Genomic DNA, 19,341 nt, shown 5'->3' on the forward strand with positions numbered 1-19,341 from the left:
ACCACCACCACCACCACCACCACCACCACCACCACCACCACTACAATCACAACCACCACCACAACCAGAACCGATGACAACTCACTCGTCATCGCCACCACAGCGCCTGGAGCTCCCCTTGATGCCCATGGAGGGCCCATCTACAACAGCATCAGGTTTGAACGACGTCGTTGCCCGTGGTCAAGGCTGGATTCCAGGACGGTGGACTTACTGAAATCCCTCGCTCCCACCCCACTTGTCATCGACAAGGCCATCGCTGGCGTGGGCAAGCTACGTGTAGAATTCAACTACACGTGTGCTCAGATGATGCTTGCCAGCGGTTACAGAGTGGAGTTGAAGGTCGACAACGGCACATCGGTCGATGACTTCGACTATTGGTTGTGGTATTTCATCGATACCTACCTCGATGAGTTTGACGACGCGGCGGCCACGGCCATTAACGCCGGGATCCCTCGGATGGAGGCTAGAAGGAGTCCAGACGAGTTATGGGGGGAGGTCGCCGACTTGTTATTGGAAGGCCTAAAGGACGTTAAGATGCCCTGAGCATGGGGAGGGCATCATGCCAAATACTTGGCTTTGGTTTACATGGCGACGGAGTTCAACTTGTTATTATTGTGGTTGAACTGTTCAATACAGCCGGGGAGGTCACCAGCACAAACTACAGATCCTGGGCAGTGGCATGAAAATTTGCCCATGATGGGCGCCAGGCCCTCAAAGGGCTTGCACATTAGGTAGACGCGCGATGCACATAACATGCAGTGTTTACAGACTTTTTGTTTTCCTTTGGCTGCGTACTTCGAACCACGTGGAATGAAAGACTAATTACTACTGACAGAGTCATGGATCTTGACAGGAATGGTGCGTGTAGCTGGTTCCTCTGTCTCGCCCAGAGTTGTAAGGACCTGTAGTGTAAAACCACTTTATTGAACTACACAGTCTAAATCCTGTAGTAAAACCACTTTGTCGAACCATAGGCAGGAAGTGCAGCGGCAATGGGATGGTGTGTAGATCTCCAAAGTAAATACTTATAGTATGAAGGTAAGTGGCTGGTCCGCGCGTTGTCATATCGTCGTGTGGACGATTTTACTGGTTCCCCTTTTCTGCTCAGCCTTATCGTGAGATAAAAAATTTGGTACGGCAGAACCTAACCTCGTCGGTCTTTTTACTTGATAATGATAACGCGCTATTGGTGGATTTTCCACATTTCCAAGGGTTTGTTTGTACTTCTGGTACGCCTACCTTCAGGTTCAAGCGTCGTTGACAACATGACGTCCCAGTACTCGACGATCCATGGTGTTATAGTGAAATTACGACACCAGCTTCGAAATGCTGGCTTGTTCAACGGTCTCAAGAAGAATACCTGTAAGCACGAAGCCAGCTCTACAATTTTGGATGTCGGTAGGAACCTGTGTGTTTTCAGTCTAATAGAGTTTCCATGGTAGGGAGCAAAAGTCAAAATACCCAGTGTATTCACCCCAGGACAGGCAACAGAATGTATGATTTCAACCAACCTTTGCATTTCCGCAAACGGTTGGTTGCGATCTGGCGGATCGCGGCGACGCGATGCCATCGATGGCTCAGTGCTTGCCACGAGAGAGTTCTGGTTCGGATCTTACGGTTACGCCGTAAGTGATATAGGAGAACCAGGAAGTAATCATGCTTCAACGATCCGAGCCGGTCTGCCATCAGAATGTGCCGTTTTTGTATCGTGATCCTGTGCTGTGGCTCTACACTGTCGAGCCGATGCTGAAGAGTACAGTCCTTCCAGAAGAGAAGCCACGTTCGGATCAGTCTGCCGTAAAATGTCCACAGACGCTGTATAGAGGTCTCAGTTGTTGCGAGGCCAGTACCTATTGACTAGCACACTGGCCAGGGATCTCCCAGGTCCTCCCTCACCGTGTACTGATGACAATTATCGATTTTTGTGCCACGCTTCCCTCCGTTGCTTTACCTTCTTCGATTTGGTAATATATGGAACCTGTGAGCGTAGTCCTGATCGCTTTGCAATGGGTAGGCTTGCCGGCAGTAGATCCTGCAGTGTCTTTCCACCCATTGTCTTGGGACCTCGACGCCTCATTGCTTGATGATGCCTACCCAGTCTTTTGAAAGTTTCTGCCTTGACACACCTGGAAGTGTGAGGACCCCCTTCCTGATTCTTGCCCGAGTGGAGCCCTGCAGTCAATGAAAGTCGACGGCACCAGCGGCTCATCGTCTTGAGCAAGAGTCACATATGTCTGGCTAGTGATTCCATTGCATGGTACCGTTGCTGGCTGCTCTCCCCAGGGCTTTCGTGCGTCCGAGCAGCGATGAGGACCTGAAAAAGTCAATTTTCTTTTTGCAGATATTTGAGAGTGCTATAAAAGTCCTTGGATCTCCCTACACCTCTCGATTTTTCATACCTGACAATACTCTCTTGGTAGTTGTCTCTCTTGACCTGGTCTCCACACTTGAGTGAACCTATACTACCAGGTTAGCACCAGCACAATCCCATAACAGTCAGCCACAGTCCTTCAACCTCAGATCAATACATATAACCCACCCTTGAGACACTGCCATTTCTGTACACAATCAATCTGGGAAAGACGAACATGACGATTCCTTACGTAGATTTTCCACATATCACTGGGGCCACGAAATGCGAGCTAGACTCCGACTTACTCCAAATGATGGAGGGGAGCGTGCCAGCCTCATCGCGCGAAATTACAGCCAGCATAGGGACATCCTGGAACCCTGTACTCGGCGAATCATATATCAGGAAACCGCCCGCGACAGAAGAAAAGCAGACGACATCACGCGCAGGAGCGGTCTTCCCGGAGCGCCAGCCAGGGGAAGATGAGGCGGTCGGCCTCCTTAAGGTCTTCATGCCCAGTCAACGTGCATTGTGGCTGGATGGAACCTATGCGGCACACTGCCTGGAGGGCCTCCCATACCCTCTCAACGACCCCATTTTCGTGGGGAAGTACGTCAAGCCCATATTCGACGACAACAGACGGCAGTCAGGAGAGAAAGGCGTTGATGCCATATTTGGATGCGAGAAACTCGCCCGCAGCATTGTCGGCATGGTTGCCTCTGTCGACAAAGAGTTCGCCAAGGTGCAACAATGGTACGCCAATGATGACCTTAAGGGGGAAGTTCCCTCGATCGAGGAGCGTCCTGCGGTCGAGAAGCTCTCCCAACTCATCGCCAACCTTGCCAACGTTGGAGAGGTGGAGGACGCCACCGCCAGCGAAGATGAGTTCGGCAAAGGAAAGAGGAAGGTTTCCAAGGACAAGGCCAAGGCCAAGCCGAAGTTTTTGACATATGACCGCCCTTCTGATTTTACCCGTGTAAGGAAAGCATGCGCAGTGACGCGGAGGGCGTATGACCAGGTCGTCCACAGAGACAGCAAGCCTTGTAGTCATCTACGATTTCGCAAGGCTTTGGCTGAGGCGAGGGCTACGAGAAGATTGGAAGAGATGGCCCTGGGAGTCGTAGCAGCACCGTTGCCGCAGGTCAGGAGGAGCGTAGTATCTCTGCCCAGTGTTCAAGCAGCTATGAAGAATGAAGCTGAGCTAGTCTTTGGTGCCGATGATGATACTGGCGGTGATGGACATACGAAGGTCTTGTTGGGTTGGTAAAAAGTGAGGCTAAAGTGGCATTGTCGTGGCGGCGTCGCGGTGTAATTTTTGGCTACACATCCGGTACCCTGTGAGTCTTGTTGATATGAGCTTTGTATGATAGGAAAGGCAATCTCGATGGCAGAAGCCTAGTTATTTGTCGAAGGTAGTCGAAAGAGACTTTTCGTTCTTGAGAAAAGTGATAGGCAAGAACACAAGATAGTTTGGTGACCACCTTGTATTCGTCTGGACAAATGTGGTCATGTTGAAATGCTCGAACGTATTCATTTGATCCGCTCAAATGACCTTCTCGGCTCTACGGCTCTACCATCTCCTTCTCAAAAACGGTGAAAGACTCACTTTTTGTCAGATGGTACCCGTGCGGATCGTGTCACCTCGACGTCCCAAGCACAAGGCTATTTGGATGCAAGAAGGGTCCGCCATTCTACCTCTTTAATTGAATGCGCACCTGCTTAGGCGATATTCCACAATATTGGCGCACAGTTTCGTGCCTTTGTGATCTACGGCTCCTGCAGTGCATCACAACCCATCACGCACACTCGAGTAGTTTCGGCGCCTCTTTCACCTTCCAAGCGCCATGCTCTCCATCTCAGACACCATGTCAAAGGTCCGTCGGTAGTGATGGGACGTATCGGACCGTACATGGCGAGCCTCATTCCGCTCAACGCGCACGTATATCTGTTCTTGTGTCTGGGCCGAGCGGTTGACTTGGGTTCTAGCTGATTCTCTCCCGTACACTTCAACTTTAACTTTCCTCTTCACCTCTGACCTGTACCAGGTTTCGACGACAACTCTTGATTGGACTGTAAAGATCTAGTCAGTACTTCGACTAGTGGTTGGCGTGGTCTCAAATGGCACCTGGTTCCTCATGATGATAAGAAGATGTCGTCCGACTACCCCTCATGTCTTGACGCGTTTTGGTTGCAAGATGAGCATCTTCAATGTGCTTGTGTTGTCGTGCTTTGTTGACAGTTTCTCGCTTTCGGATCGTGCAGAGTCTTCCATCTGGGAGTTTGTCAAGGTAGGTCACAGTTGGTGAGAGCCGGACTGGGGAGCAAGTCATAGTTGCCCTGCTGCAAGACATAGGGATCTGGTTATCAGCTTGAAGTGTAATGGAACGTCTGCCAAACATGAGCACATGAGATGGGCAACTCTCTGAAGAAGTTTTCGTGTTATGCAATGATAGAAGAATGCGTTGACTTTATACTCGGCGGTGGCTAACATTGACCTCCGCATCTGATGCATGCGAGTTAGCCTCACAGTCCTGAACATCTCCCCTCGCATGGCGGTGATGAGGTACCACTGCTGATAAGGATTGAGAGGAAACCAGATCATGAGGTTTTGTGGCATAAAGCGAGATGCAGTCACTTAACGCGTGTGAAATGGACTGCAATCGACGCGACAACGTGAACAAGACGAAGGCAGACAAGCAACTCTGGACACAGAGGGCCGACTTTTGCATTCACGAGTTCACAGCTGTGAAGACATATGTGAGGATGTGAGGAATGACGGTCGGATTACGAGTTCGGAGTATCTTTGATCCGAGTTTCTGTCCAGGACTCGAGTTCACAGCTGTGAATACTTCTTGGCTGTACATTGCCCGGCCTTCAGTCGATACAGATTGCAACCATCGTTTATTTCATCATCTTATGGCTTCGCATCCTGTGTTCCCTTTCAGGGCGCACTGGTTTCGTATGCTTGAAGAAGATCGATTGTCTAATTTTCCCCCTCTTTGACCATCACATTGCCGTCCTGGTTAGGGACCACTGCCATGTCGAAGGAGCTTGTCACCACTAAACATAAGAGCAGCACCCCGGACACTGTACAAGATGGGGATCGGACGCTGCATGATGAAGCTCACATCATTCCTAGCACCAGCGTCTCGAGCAGGCCGGTCACTCGTCATAACCACATTTGGGATGGAAGAACATCGTCAGATAGGGCACTCATCGCTTTAGATAGGGACCTGGATGCCTTGCCGAAGTCTTCAACGCCTCATCCTATCAACGACGACAGTGGTCTGAGAGATTCCCCGTTTCTTGCGGCGACAATAAAAGCGGCTCCATACCACCCGGGATCTGACCCTTTAAGACTACAAGATCGGCAGGTATTCATTCAAGCGATTACGAGGATTTTGGATCTTGCAAGCGCCAAGTCGAACCTTGCTACCTTTTATTCGACAAGATTTGAGTGGGATCAGGATCATCGAGGCTTCACCCTTTCTAGAGTGATCAGCTTGTCCAACCAGGCTTTGCTTCGAGCGCATTTCAAATCGAACGCAGGACGGACGACCCCCCAGTCCATACCGTCAACCACAGAGCCCTCTGGTACGAGTCAAAGCAAATCTGCAACGACCAGGTCTCGCTCAAGTCCCGTGAACAACCGCAAGAAGCAGCGGAAAAGCGTTCATCAGAAATCTGGCGGCAACGACGACGGAGAGGAAGGACAAAGCGTCAAGCGCCCACGACGTGGCGACGAAGGCGCTCGTGCCGATGTCCGCCGGATGGCCTGTCCATTCAATAAATACGACAACATGCTATTTGGTGGAGATTCTCCCGATAGCTCATATCATATCTGTGCAACCTTCAGCTGTGAAGACATCGGGGATCTCAAGTGAGAAGCATCATGAGCTGGTGGAGACCTCCTGTGCTAACAATGGCTAGACAACACTTCAAGCGGAAGCACTATCTAGGACATCATTGTTTCCGATGTTGTCGGCGCTTCCCCTCAGAGGCAATGGTTGCGGCACACTTGCGAGAGGACCCCGTATGCGATATCCAAGATCCCCCGCTACATCTCGAGAGGATCGGGACGGTTCTGAGAGAGGAACTTGACCTCGATCGCAAGAACTCTCAAGGTACAGATCCAATCTGGTTTTGGCATAAATTATACGATGCTTTCTTTCCCGGCGCCTCGTCTCGACGCCCTGTCAGCCCCTGTGAGATTGAATAACCAATTTGCCTCTGCCCAGAACCATGCTTACAAGGTTCACAGTCTACGAGGGACCGGCTAAAGAGCATATTATTCGCTTTGGCCTGTTCTCCGAGCAAGTACGGGAAGATGTGTTGCAGGCCGTCCAGCAGCGTCTAGGCTTGGTTCATGTCTCTGCGTGGAGTGACCAACTCCGAGTCCTTCAGGAGGTGGAGCAGGAGATAAATCAGCTATACCTGCAGGACGTCGCGAGAAGATCTATGCCTCATCTCGGACAACGTGAACCAGAAGCCGCTGATAGACTCGCAACAATACCTACGATACCTAGTCATGCGCGAACAACGTCTTCAACATCAGCAATGCTACCTCTACCAGGGGAGGTTGCAGCCTCCGAACCCAGGGCAAGGGACACTCCACTGACTCAGGCCATGAACAATGGTCATGGGGTGACTTTCATTACCAACTCGTCGCCTCCAATCCTCCTCCCAACTCCGGCGACTGATCCCGTTGCTCTGGGTACCTTGGAGACAGGCGGCCCATCAGGACTTCCAGTCGTCGCCGGAGGTTTGCTATTCGACGATCCCAATCTTGACATGGAAGGAGGGTACCAATTGCTCGGCGATGAGGACCTGAGCGTTTCGATGGTGTTGCCCTTCGACATGGAGTATAATTGGGCTCAGGAAACCGATGCCACGTTAGACCCTATTTTTGAGCAATCTGGCAATGCACACTTGGGCAATGAGAGTACATGATAGGACCATGCCCGGGTTATGGACATACGACACATAGCTCAACCGCCTATCCGGAGCCGACATGCATACTTGATGGCGTCTGTGAATGGAATATATTTCTTTGATGCTCGGTGACCGGTTTGGGACGACGACCAATTATACCGAGATCTTCTGTACCGAGAGGTCAGGAGTCTGAGTTGGGATAGCCGCATTTGATGGATATTATCTATTCCATACAGTACTTTGTACAAGAATCCAACAGACTCGCTATCAGCAAGTCCAGACTCCGACTTCACCATTTCGTCTGCCTTCAATGAGATAGCCATCCTTTAGCCTGACGCGCTCCACGATGCTGGTCTTTGCCCCGGCCATTCGATCTTCGTCGCTGAGGTTGGCGCCAGCGCCACAATCCCATTGCTTGCCGTCCCCTTTATCGTAGACTTTCACCACGTCTTCGCCTGCCGCGCAGACAATGTGACGAGTGTCGAACATCATGCTTGTGATAGGGGAATCATAGCCATAAGCATCGGATATAGTTCCTGTTCGGAGGTCCCACATCTATCGCGGTGTCAGCAATGGTCAAAGATGCATATTAGCAAGGACAGACTTACCCTGACACTCCTGTCCACACTGGCAGTCACGAGATGCGTATCATCAAACTGCAGACATGTCACAGGTCCCGTATGACCAACGAGACTTCTGTGGACTTGTCCACTCCTGAGATCCCATAATCGAACCATCCCATCAGCAGTGCCACAAGCTAGAGCTGCGTCGAAACACTGAAGAGCCCCTACAAAGTCTGCGCTCGAGTCGGTGGCTCGTCCCGTCGGACGCCACTGTGACTCTGTGCTGCCTATAGTCGAACTCGCTTGGGCGGCGGCCCACAAAACATCAAGAGTCTGTACGCATCTGCCTTTCACCAGATCCCATTGTCGAAGAGTCTTGTCCGCAGAGCCAGAGACCAGAGTATCGCCACGGAGGTGCAAGGCCGTGACCTCGCCGATGTGAGCTTCGAGGACAAACAACGGGCATTCGTCCATAGCGCCAGGAGGTGGTGCAGGGGGAGCATCTTCATCTTCATTGCCGAAGCCAAGGCCGTCGTCTTCAGCATCTTCTCCCTTCTTTCCGTCTCCGTTCCCGACTTGGCGTTCGTAGGGTTCGTATTGTGCGCGACTGAGATCCCAGAGCCTGATCGTGGCATCGAGACCACCCGTCGCGACGATGTTATCCTCGACCTGCAGACACCGGACAGAAGCAGTATGGCCCTCCAAGAATCCCATGCATCGACCCAGGTTCAAATCCCATACTCGTACCGTATCATCGAGCGCTGCGCTAACCATTGTGCCAAATGGTTGATCAAAGTCTAGAGCTGTTATAGTATCATTGTGTGCGGGGATCGTCTTGATATGCGATCCTGGTTCCAAGTGTTCGTGAAGAACAGGCATAGATTTTCGTCTCGCATATGTCGGTTTCCGCTTGGTCTTCGGAGATTTGATGGCCGCAGTTGAGGGGAGTTTTTCGTATATCGACTGTGACATGAACGATGCATCCATGGCCTCCGATTCTGGTGTGATGGGTCTCGGGACATTGGTAGTATCGTCGGACGGCTCTAATGCCCCTTGTTCCTCAAGCTCCTCTTGTACGTCCTCTATCTTATTGTCGAGCTCTAGTAGTTCGTGCTCCACCTCTGCCTCCTCATTTTCAAGGCCAGCAAGTCGGTCAAGCACAATCTTCCGCATGTTCTGAAGGTTTGCAATCTTGTTGTCGATGTCCCGGATCTCGGTTGTGGACATGTTCTTCCTTATGGCCATCATTTCGAGTCTATGGTTGACGGTATTTCGTTTCTTCTTCAAGTTTTGTATTGTTGGGGGACCATCTTCTTCAATATCCCCGGCGCCTAGTAGCTTATGCTGTTTTGAACCCCTCCGACGGTGTCCTTTCCGGTGCTCACTTTCAGTCTCAGGCAATGACGCCTGGAAGCCCTGGAACAACGAGTATGAATTATCAGTATCTTCAGGGATTTGTTGTAACTGTTCATCCGGGATATAAGTGAGGGCTCGATGTGCAATTTCGCTGGTGGATAGCTTTGCCCTGACCAGTTCTGAAGGAGCCTGTTGCGAGAAAGAAAGGACACCTCGTTGTAGGGCAGGTCGACGCATCTGCCGCGAGATGCTCGTCATCGCATTGGGGTAATGAGTGGAAGACGTGTCTCCCATAAGATGATTTGCAGTTGCCGTGACCTTGCGGCCAAAAGCCTCGAGTTGGCGCGTCTATGAACCGACGTCAGCTTTACACCGTAAGACAGTAGCAGACACCTCACATCGAGAACTGCACCGAGGACTCCTTCATCCCCGTCACCCATTCTTCGTGACTGCGAAGCATTGCGACTGTGTGACCGCGAGCCGGCCATTCAGCTCCTGGTTTATCCTGACAATGGGTTGTTGCTATACGGTGGTCTATTCTTCGATGGCTGCAACGATATTAGTATAGCAGTGAGTTGGGTCCGCCGCACTTTGAGGCTCTTCCGAATGATGGAGCTTGCAGCAAGTAGTTAGACAAGATGTGGAGGCAAGATCCTGGTTGGGGTTTACCTAAGCTTGCAGCAGCCGAATCGGCGGGGAGTCACTAACTTAAGGCCTTCTCCGAAATACTCCCACGTCAGTTCAGATGTCGATTCAATAATTCTACGGGAAACATGGGTCTGTCATTGCTGCATACAGGGAGTTTGCTATCCTTGATATACCCTTCCTGAAATACTGTCATATGTAATATGGCCTGATATAACATATCTATTCTTGCCTTCTCGAGCTACGCCATCGTTTCTCTTTTCCACGAGCAAGACCTGATTTCGCGCAGCAACAATCGATGCTTGACTTCGACATGGACACGGCTCTAGATCTGTCCGATGCCTCGAAGGCTCTGGATCTTGATAACATTCGTTTCCAGTTGATGTCAGTCTATGAATCTTGGTTGATACGCGTATGTTGACTTGTTTGCAGCCGGCTCGAGGATACCATCACATTCCATCTCATTGAAAGAGTGCAGTTTCCTCTGAATGCGACCATCTACGATCTTACTGCTCTACCAATTCCTACCACGAATTTCGCACTTCCTCCAAACATCTCCCTCCTGGACTATCTCCTATCCGAGACGGAACGTCTGCATTCAACAGTCCGTCGTTACGATGCCCCAGACGAGTATCCCTTCTTCCCACAAGTCTTACAGCGACCCATGCTCCAAGCCATAAAATACCCCAGAATCCTTCATGACAATGATGTCAACGTCAACCAGATGATCAAAGAGAAGTACATCAAGGAAGTTCTGCCGGAAGCTTGTCGAAATTTTGGACGTGAAGATCGTGGAGAGACGAAGGAGAATTATGGTAGTGCGGCCACCTGTGATGTGGCTTGTCTGCAGGCTTTGAGCAGACGGATACATTTCGGCAAGTTTGTTGCCGAGAGCAAGTTCCAACAAGAGACCGACAGATTTGCGAAGCTTATCAAAGCTGAAGACCGCGTGGGCATTGATATCGCCATCACGAATGCGAAGGTCGAGCAACAGGTGCTCGAGCGACTGCGACTGAAAGCCAAGACCTATGGAAAGGACCCCTCCCTCAACTCGAACGGCACTGTCGGCGGCGACGAAAAGATAAATGTGGAGGCCGTTGTGAAGATGTACGCCCAGGTGGTCATTCCTCTGACCAAAGTGGTCGAAGTCGAATACCTCATGCAAAGACTCAAGGGCACTCAGTGGGAATGAGGTCGAGCCAGCAAGATTTTATAAAATATCTCTCACTCTCATGCTTGAGGCTTGAGATACTCCGCAATATTCTCAACGGCGGCCTTGAATTTGTCGGCCGAGATTAGGATGGCATGGCCTTGGGGCTTGATTCCGAGCTCTTGGAATGCTCGTTTGGAATCTGAATGTCCGTCATCTTGCTTGGTGGAATAATCATACCCGCCCTGGCAGATGGCATGGCGGTGCAGAACCTCGTCCTCCGGATGGAAGAACATTGTCTCGAAGGAGCCGCCAGCAGCCTTATTCTTCTTCTTCGGCCGATCATCTTCAGCATCGAGCTTGGAGGCAACCTCGGTGTATGTCTTGGAAAGAATGAGATAGTGCGAGAAATTGTATGGCTCCTTATCCTCAATTGCCCATTGTATCTCTTCCTGGAGCATGGTGTACATTGGTGGAACGACCTCCGACGGGACATTGATCAGGCGTTCTGTGAGGATCAAGCCAATCTCTGGAATGTTGGGTCGAGATAGAAGTTCGACGATGGGGGCGAGTTCAGGTTTCGACTTGGATTTGGATAGCAGGTACTGAATGATCTTGCCTATGTAAGGCTTGTCCTGCTCATTGTCAGCGCAGACCCAGCCGAATCGTCTTTAGAGTATTTATACCTTGTGCTGTTGAAGATTCAGTACCGACAAGAAGGCATATGCATCGGTTTCATTGCCATCCACCTTGACCGTGGACCCGAGTGTTGGTTGCGATAGAATGAGGTCTGTCAAGGCGGAGAGGTCGAACATCTGAGCGTCTACGTCGAACAGCTGCTGCAAGAGTGTCTTGATCCCATGAAAGTCGACTTCCGGTTGAGGATCGAACCACTCGAAGTCTACGTTGAGTACATCAAAGTCCTGTGGTCGTGTCAGCAGAAATGGCGTAGGTAGAACTTCAATTGCAACCAACCTCGTCGTCACCGCTTTCATCGTCCATAACGGTGTCCTTGTCGACGACCTTGTCGCCGAGCTCTTTCCGTTTGCTCATTTCGTGCCTGGAAGTTGAGGTCTGCTGGGCTGAGATGACGTTGTCTACACCGATGGAAGAGCTGCAACACCGTCTGCAAGGCACATGTAAATCTGGGAAACTTTTTTATGCGGGGAAAAGAGTCACTTGAACTGCACTCCACAAAAATTTCTCGTTGCCCTGAGCCCCTCTGCAGCGTTACCGAGATATATTTTCCGCACTCACGCGCCCAACTTCCTCGAATCTTTCGCTGGGGTCATTCCTCTCGATCTCCCAGTCGCAATGGCTGTCAATGGCGAAGCAGATGGCGACGTGGTCAATGTACCCGCCCAGACATTCGACACGATCCTCGTCCTCGACTTTGGGTAGGCTCAACCCCTACCCCTGTTTGTCTTTTCGAGTACTTACGAGACCCTCAAGATCGCAATATTCGCATTTGATAACGCGACGACTTCGAGAGTTGAATGTCTACTCTGAGATGCTACCATGTACACAAAAGATTGCTGATCTGCATTTCCGACCTAAAGGCATCATACTGTCCGGCGGACCCTATTCTGTCTACGAAGATGGTGCACCGCACGTTGATCCTGCAGCCTTTGATCTGGGTGTCCCTATCCTGGGTATCTGCTACGGCTTACAAGAAATCGCTTGGCATAACGGGAAAAACGTGGTTGCGGGCGAGAAGAGAGAATATGGTCATGCATACCTCAAGATCGAAAGACATCAAGGCAAGGAAGAGCATATTGATCGCCTGTTTGAGGGCATCCAGGACGATGTTGAGGTGTGGATGAGTCATGGTGACAAGCTGTCCAAGCTGCCAGAAGGCTTCCATCCCATCGCGAGCACAGCAAATGCTCCGTTTGCAGGTATCGCAAGCACAGATAAGCCATACTTTGGGATTCAGTTCCATCCAGAGGTGACTCATACACCTCGAGGCAAGGAGATCTTGGGCAACTTCGCTGTCAAAATCTGCAAAGCGCGACAAGATTGGACCATGGAGAAGTTCGTGGACCAAGAGATCGAGCGCATTCGGGCAATGGTTGGACCCAAGGGCCAAGTCATTGGTGCCGTTTCTGGCGGCGTGGATTCTACAGTCGCCGCCAAATTGATGCAAGAAGCTATCGGTGACCGATTTCATGCCGTTTTGGTCGACAATGGCGTTCTCAGACTCGACGAAGCTAAGACCGTGAAAGAGACCCTGACTCAGCACCTCGGCATCAATCTCACTGTGATCGACGCAAGCGACCTGTTCCTCGGCAAGCTAAAAGGTGTCTCAGATCCAGAAACGAAGCGCAAAATCATTGGAAATACCTTCATTGAGGTATTCCAGGACAAGGCCAAAGCCATCGCTGAAGCTGCTGCCAACTCTTCGAGGGCTGGCGAGATCGAGTGGCTTCTGCAGGGCACTCTCTACCCCGACGTGATCGAGAGCATATCCTTCAAAGGACCTTCTGCAACCATCAAGACACATCACAATGTTGGTGGTCTGTTGAAGGGTATGCATCTGAAGCTCATTGAGCCTCTGAGAGAGCTTTTCAAGGATGAGGTGAGAGCATTAGGTACGAACTTGGGCATTCCGGAACATCTCGTCTGGAGGCATCCATTCCCGGGTCCAGGTCTCGCGATCCGCATTCTTGGTGAAATCAACGAGGGCCAGCTCAAGATTGCCCGACACGCGGACAAAATCTTCATTGACGAAATCGAGGCAGCTGGTTTGTACAGAAAGATCTCTCAAGCTTTTGCAGCTCTGTTACCGGTCAAAGCAGTCGGAGTCATGGGAGACAAGAGAGTGCACGCTCAAGTTATCGCCCTGCGTGCCGTGGAGACGACGGACTTCATGACGGCTGACTGGTTCCCCTTCGATGGCGAGTTCCTGAAGAGAGTGAGCAGACGTATCGTGAATGAGGTCGACGGAGTGTGCCGAGTGCTGTACGACGTTACCAGTAAGCCTCCTGGTACCATTGAGATGGAGTAGTGTTATGAGATTCCGGCCTTGGCCATATATCAGCATGATCTAAGAAGATACCGGGAGAAGGGCTGGAGTATGCATATTGTTACTGGACACGGAACTGTCGATAGAAGGACTCAAGATACCATGATTTGATAGATGTTTTATCCTGCAAAGGACTGTTCTTTCAAACATTGTCTCTAAACTTCACCGGAGGAAAGATCTTCGGGCGACCAGTCGATCGATAGCGTTGTATTCGATAACGGCCCTGGAAACTTTGAACTTGTCGTGTTTCTTCTGTGGCATTGCCTTGAGCAATCTACGAGGTAAGACTTTGACTTTGCAGTGCAGTCGCATTGCAATATAGATCATGCAAAACAAGCACATCAGTGGGTTTCACTGACCATGACGGTGGTAGATCCTCAACGCTACGCAGAAATACGACTGCGGCTATGACCCAGGCTGGAGCCTTCAGGGCAGAGACCTTTCGTTGACACGAAGTCAATCGTCTCAAGAGAAATCTGAAGCACTCGCTCCGGTGTGCGCAAGTATAGACTTACCACTTTCATCAAATTGTGGCATAGAGTCGTTGGCGACATCAGACTCTAATCTTGCGTGCTCTGGCGTGCCTGGCTAAAGTGGACCATGGCCAACCTCGCAGACCAATTGCCTTCGACTAATCTCTCGAAGCACTTCCTGATCAGGTTGACTTCTCCAGGAAGACGATACCTGAGGTATACAACAAGCTTTACACTTCCCAATCGAACCAAAATCCTACGTGTCGAGCTCCCGGTGAAACAGTGATGATGCTGGAATTTTCTGTTGGATGCGCTATGCCTCTTCAGAGCAGAACAGCCGTGATTCTCGACGGAAATGAAGGTAGGTGGGGAATACGAATCCATATCCGGGGCAAACGATGAAGATGTCAGCGTTCCGCCGCTCGCCACGGCATTGTGCAATCGAGAGTGGAGAGCTCCGCTCTTGGAGCAGGAGTATATGACTTCTTCCAGGCCCCTCACCGACTTAATCACCCTCATTGTCACTAAGGTACAACCAGCGCTCTTCAACACCAAAGGCATACAACAAAATCATGGCTCCTCATGCTGAAGACCCTGTGCGAGTGACATACGAGCCGCAATCCCGCATTACACTGAAGTCGATATCTGGTTCGGCTCGAACAAAGCAGGACGGCAACTTGGAAGATAAACAAAGTCCCTTAGCCGAGCACTACGAGCCTGGACGCACCCCAGCTGAACATCATGATGACTATCAGTTTGACGAGCTTCGTCCTTCGTTCCCGGATGTGCATTGGGATGCATTGAGAGAAGTCCCTTACGAGGACAAAGGTATACGTGGCGACCCACGTTTCAGCAATCTACTCGATGCAGCAGATGATGTATTCGATTATGGACCAAAGATCGGAACTGAGTTGACTGGGGTTAACCTCGCTCAACTCAACGAGGCTCAGAAGTGCGATCTGGCAAGACTGATCGCAACACGCGGGGTGGTCTTCTTCCGCAACCAAGACAAATTTGACGTTGACTCTCAGAGAGAACTGGGGAAGTTTTGGGGGACTCTGCACAAGCACGCCACCACAGGCGTTCCAAAACAGGGTGGTTTGGACGATGTGCACGTTATCTACACGACCGAGCAGTCTGCAGATCAAAGGGCACTCTTCACTCCCACTTTCCTATGGCATTCAGATGTGCGCCCTCCCCTCTGTCAACGGAAACAATATGCTGACAGAATCCACAGGTAACATACGAAGTGCAACCACCATCATACACATCCTTGAAGGTTCTCACGGGGCCTCCTCGTGGTGGAGGTGGCGACACTCTATGGTGCTCACACTACGCTATCTACGATGTGTTATCGGCTCCGATGCAGAAGTATCTAGAGGGCCTCACAGCATTGCACTCTGCTGATATGCAGGCCCAAGGTTCAAGGGAAGCAGGACGGCCTGTTCGTCGGGAGCCCGTCACGACCGAGCACCCCTTGATTCGAGTCAATCCTGTTACAGGCTGGAAATCTCTGTTTTTCGCCCCAGGGTTTGTGACGAAGATTGTCGGTATACCTAAGGCTGAAAGTGACGCCATTATCCGTTATCTCAACGAATTACTTACTACGACTCAAGAAGCCCATGTCCGCTTTCAATGGGGCAAGAATGATGTTGCTATCTGGGATAATAGGGTGACTACACATACCGCCACATTTGGCTTTGCACCTCATAGGCGGCATACGGTTCGCGTAGCCGCGACAGCTGAAAAGCCTTACTTCGACCCTGCCGGGAAGTCTCAGGAGGAAGAATACAATAGGAGATGGGACTTGCCGCAGACGAACAAGGATGGGTCAGGAAGGTCCAACTACAACGATTGAATGACTAAAACATGAAATTTGAGGCCGGAGTCTGCTGGGTATCTCTGGGAACATTCTATGAACTTAAAGCTAGGGAAAAAAGGCAGGTAGGTATCGATCGGTTTGCTTCCTAGCAACATTCGATCACGGCTTGGCGAGACCGACTCCCCATGCACCGGGTGTCTACCTGGTGCCTTCTCATGTCTGTGCTTCATTCCCCTACGCAACTTACCGTCTGTCACACGCCAGCTGCAATGCCATGTCTGGCCCCAGCGTCGTGGAGTACGCTCGGTTTCACGGCCTCGCAATCGATCACACCGCCGAAGACGTCCTCGCCTACCTCACCAAGCTTACCACTGATTTCGACCCCATAAAAAATGACCAATCTCTACCAGAACCAGACTTCTCGGCATTCGAGCATGATTTACAGGAGCCGAAGCTGCAGCTGAGTCGAGACGCCAGTACACTGCTGGTCGAGAGCATCAAAGATCCCGGCCATGACATTGATTGGAACAGGGTGCTTCCCAAGCGCCACCGAATAAGAGACCTCAAGCTCGAGGAGCCGCTACTTGCTACAGATCATGAGACAGACGTGCGAAGTTTCAGAAAAAGTGCCTTGCGAGCTCGTGATGTTGATGTCCTATTGGCTCAAATTGCTTCGGACAAATGCCCTTACAATGATGCCTTCAAGGATGAGTGGGAGGACATTGTCTCCAGTCGAAGTCTCAAGATTGTGGAGGAGCAATTGAAGCAAGAGAAGGTGCACACGACGAGAGAAGCTTTGGTGCACTTGTCAGAGGCATTGAGAGATGACTCGACCATTCAGGAGAGAGAAGAGGCTATGATACAGGATCTTTCAACCCTTAAGGTAGTCTTGTTTTATTCTTGTTGAGTAATTTGTGACAGGTTCAGCAGCGCTCAAAGAGACCATCGACACCGCTCTCTCCTCTAGAGGAAGGCTCCCGAATCAATAGCCCGTCTACGACCTCTGAGTTCCCTACTGGAGCATGCTCGCAAGAGATGGAAAAGAGATATTCGGAGGATGTGAAAAGAATGGACAGGAATGTGAGCTCTCACACAGAAAATTTCTCGGAGAAGACGGTGCCTGAGATCCCCGTCGAAGGCGCAGGACATGATGTGAAGAAGTTACCAGTTCCAAGCCTGAGAGAAGTCAGGATCGGCGGATCTAACAACGTTTCACGGTCTGATCTGCTTGCTGGCCTTCTTGATGATTTGGTTTCGAACTCTGGTTCCTCCCCGGCCCTGCACAGGGAGGGTAGACTTGACTGGTCGCCATTCCCGGCGTTGTTGTTGAAGACAGACACCAACGAGTGGATCGAAGATACTGGGCGTGCTGAAGAAGCCGTCAGGCCTCCACAGGGCGTCATCAAAAGCGAAAAAATGCTCTGGAAGCAGCCAGGTCTTCGACTCCTGGACTCAAACGACGAGAGTGACGATGAGATGGAAGAGGACATAGACCTGGGGAGGGCAATGTCGTCCCCTCCTCAATCACGTGTTCCGCAGAAAAGAACCGCATCCAATGGCGAAGTGACTTCAAGATTGACTGCGACCATTTCGCCGACACGGGAGAAGATGGATATTGACAATGTTCCTGGTAATACACGGAGATCAATGACCAGCACGCGCCCACTGTTACCACCGAATGCATTGAAAGTCTCAGTCAAGCCGCCGACATGGCAAGAAAAGCAAGAAAGCAGTGATGAGACGGCATTCAAGGAGAGCCACATAACGAAAAGTACTTTTTCGGCATCCGGATCCATCGCCACATTCTTAGATCTTCGTGGCAAGAAGTTCAAGAGGACGCAGCCACCGAAGCAAGCTTGCAAAGACGAGATCTCCAGTGATCCCATCCGAACCACGCAATCTGCGGGTGGAGATCTTCAACGATCACCCATCATCGAGGCAACTGGTGCCATTGTCGCTTCAGGAACTGTTCAGGTACCAGCAACGCCATACAACAAACCTCTACAACTGGCACAAGACACCAGACAATCGGTGAAGGCACTAATCGGACCCAGAGCTATAGTACTCGATACGGCCATGCTTCGAACACAGCGTCCACTGATATCCTATCTGGAACACCATGGGGACGGCTTGCTCACAATGATATTTCGCGACCTGAGCGCGGGCGAGATAGGCAAGCCTGGGGCTCTATCCGACGCGCCTGATATCATCCTCAATCCTCGTACAGCACTCTTCTGTACCCATTTCCAAGCATTGAATCAGAAGAACTTACCTGGTCAGAGCAAGTCCACCAAACAAGCTATGGTGCAAAGCAAAATTCTCAAGCTGACACAAATTTACGACCACCTGTTTGTGTTGGTCACAATGCCCGCAAACGGAGATGGACTTCTTCCAGCCTCTCAAGACACGATTGCCAGCTTCACGGGGTTCTGTTCAGGTCAATGTATCCAGGGTACACGTATTGTCAGTCCTATTTGGATACCAGGGGCGATGCCTCTGTCAGCGACGAGTCCCAATCTTTACAGCTGTACATGGGACTTGCTATGTCGGCAAGCTTTTCCAGTCAGCGATCCCATTCGCGACGCGCCAGCTTCAGCGGGAAATGTCTTGTTGATACACGATGAGACGCTCTGGGAGTTATTTCTGCGAAAGACGGGGTTGAATCCCATGGCAGCACAGGTTGTGTTTGTAATGCTGAAAAGGCCAGATGGACACGACTTTCAAGCTGAGCAAGGCTGGGGGTTGAGAAGATTGGTACAGATGAGGCCTATAGAAAGACTGGATATGTTCGCTGAGATACTCGGCAGACGAATGGTAGAAAGATTGAGCATGGTGCTTGCTACGATGCACAATTGAGCCGAACTCTGAGAGGCAGACGCAGTGCACGGTAGCCGTGGACAGCCTGGAGACCAGATCGAGATCAGGCTAGTGAGGCTCAATCGTACAATGTTAAAGAGACGTAAGCTATAGGTCTACGGTATGCGATGGAGATTAGAGGAAGATGGTACATTCTTCAGATCCACTT

At 50.8% G+C, this 19,341-nt stretch overlaps 9 protein-coding genes across 9 annotated transcripts; 7 read left to right on the top strand and 2 right to left on the bottom strand.

Annotated features, from left to right (window-relative positions):
* EDD37DRAFT_206472 (uncharacterized protein) lies at window positions 1–905 on the top strand (the record flags this gene model as incomplete). Its single annotated transcript, XM_062810237.1, has 1 exon — window positions 1–905. A coding segment is annotated over one exon (543 nt), but the record flags the coding sequence as incomplete, so codon positions are not given.
* A 1,683-nt stretch (window positions 906–2,588) lies between these two features.
* EDD37DRAFT_613772 (uncharacterized protein) lies at window positions 2,589–3,617 on the top strand (the record flags this gene model as incomplete). Its single annotated transcript, XM_062815480.1, has 1 exon — window positions 2,589–3,617. One exon carries the CDS (start codon window positions 2,589–2,591, stop codon window positions 3,615–3,617), a length of 1,029 nt encoding a protein of 342 aa, XP_062665328.1.
* A 1,605-nt stretch (window positions 3,618–5,222) lies between these two features.
* EDD37DRAFT_206531 (uncharacterized protein) lies at window positions 5,223–7,319 on the top strand. Its single transcript, XM_062810238.1, has 3 exons — window positions 5,223–6,230; window positions 6,281–6,555; window positions 6,612–7,319. Exons 1-3 carry the CDS (start codon window positions 5,389–5,391, stop codon window positions 7,298–7,300), a joined length of 1,806 nt encoding a protein of 601 aa, XP_062665329.1. The 5' UTR covers window positions 5,223–5,388; the 3' UTR covers window positions 7,301–7,319.
* Window positions 7,320–7,549: 230 nt separating this feature from the next.
* EDD37DRAFT_654624 (mitochondrial division protein 1) lies at window positions 7,550–9,641 on the bottom strand (the record flags this gene model as incomplete). The annotated part of the gene is made up of 3 exons (XM_062818698.1): window positions 7,550–7,837; window positions 7,891–9,549; window positions 9,600–9,641. 3 exons carry the CDS (start codon window positions 9,639–9,641, stop codon window positions 7,550–7,552), a joined length of 1,989 nt encoding a protein of 662 aa, XP_062665330.1.
* Window positions 9,642–10,159: 518 nt separating this feature from the next.
* EDD37DRAFT_613775 (chorismate mutase) lies at window positions 10,160–11,038 on the top strand (the record flags this gene model as incomplete). Its single annotated transcript, XM_062815481.1, has 2 exons — window positions 10,160–10,230; window positions 10,279–11,038. The coding sequence occupies 2 exons, from the start codon at window positions 10,160–10,162 to the stop codon at window positions 11,036–11,038; spliced, it is 831 nt and encodes a 276-aa protein (XP_062665331.1).
* Window positions 11,039–11,057: 19 nt separating this feature from the next.
* EDD37DRAFT_206606 (protein bcp1) lies at window positions 11,058–12,168 on the bottom strand. Its single transcript, XM_062810239.1, has 3 exons — window positions 11,972–12,168; window positions 11,683–11,919; window positions 11,058–11,631 (listed from the first exon to the last, which is right to left on the bottom strand). Exons 1-3 carry the CDS (start codon window positions 12,047–12,049, stop codon window positions 11,077–11,079), a joined length of 870 nt encoding a protein of 289 aa, XP_062665332.1. The 5' UTR covers window positions 12,050–12,168; the 3' UTR covers window positions 11,058–11,076.
* A 142-nt stretch (window positions 12,169–12,310) lies between these two features.
* Window positions 12,311–14,003, top strand: EDD37DRAFT_571024 (GMP synthase; the record flags this gene model as incomplete). The annotated part of the gene is made up of 2 exons (XM_062814311.1): window positions 12,311–12,393; window positions 12,449–14,003. The coding sequence occupies 2 exons, from the start codon at window positions 12,311–12,313 to the stop codon at window positions 14,001–14,003; spliced, it is 1,638 nt and encodes a 545-aa protein (XP_062665333.1).
* A 945-nt stretch (window positions 14,004–14,948) lies between these two features.
* On the top strand, window positions 14,949–16,632 carry EDD37DRAFT_206660 (taurine dioxygenase). Its single transcript, XM_062810241.1, has 2 exons — window positions 14,949–15,681; window positions 15,732–16,632. Exons 1-2 carry the CDS (start codon window positions 15,067–15,069, stop codon window positions 16,350–16,352), a joined length of 1,236 nt encoding a protein of 411 aa, XP_062665334.1. The 5' UTR covers window positions 14,949–15,066; the 3' UTR covers window positions 16,353–16,632.
* A 584-nt stretch (window positions 16,633–17,216) lies between these two features.
* On the top strand, window positions 17,217–19,319 carry EDD37DRAFT_206642 (uncharacterized protein). The gene has a single exon (XM_062810240.1). The coding sequence runs from the start codon at window positions 17,352–17,354 to the stop codon at window positions 19,170–19,172; it is 1,821 nt and encodes a 606-aa protein (XP_062665335.1). The 5' UTR covers window positions 17,217–17,351; the 3' UTR covers window positions 19,173–19,319.
* The last annotated feature ends 22 nt before the right edge of the window (window positions 19,320–19,341 follow it).

The sequence above is a fragment of the Exophiala viscosa genome (genome assembly GCF_022695815.1).
Source record: "Exophiala viscosa unplaced genomic scaffold EDD37scaffold_17, whole genome shotgun sequence".
NCBI lineage: Eukaryota > Fungi > Ascomycota > Eurotiomycetes > Chaetothyriales > Herpotrichiellaceae > Exophiala > Exophiala viscosa.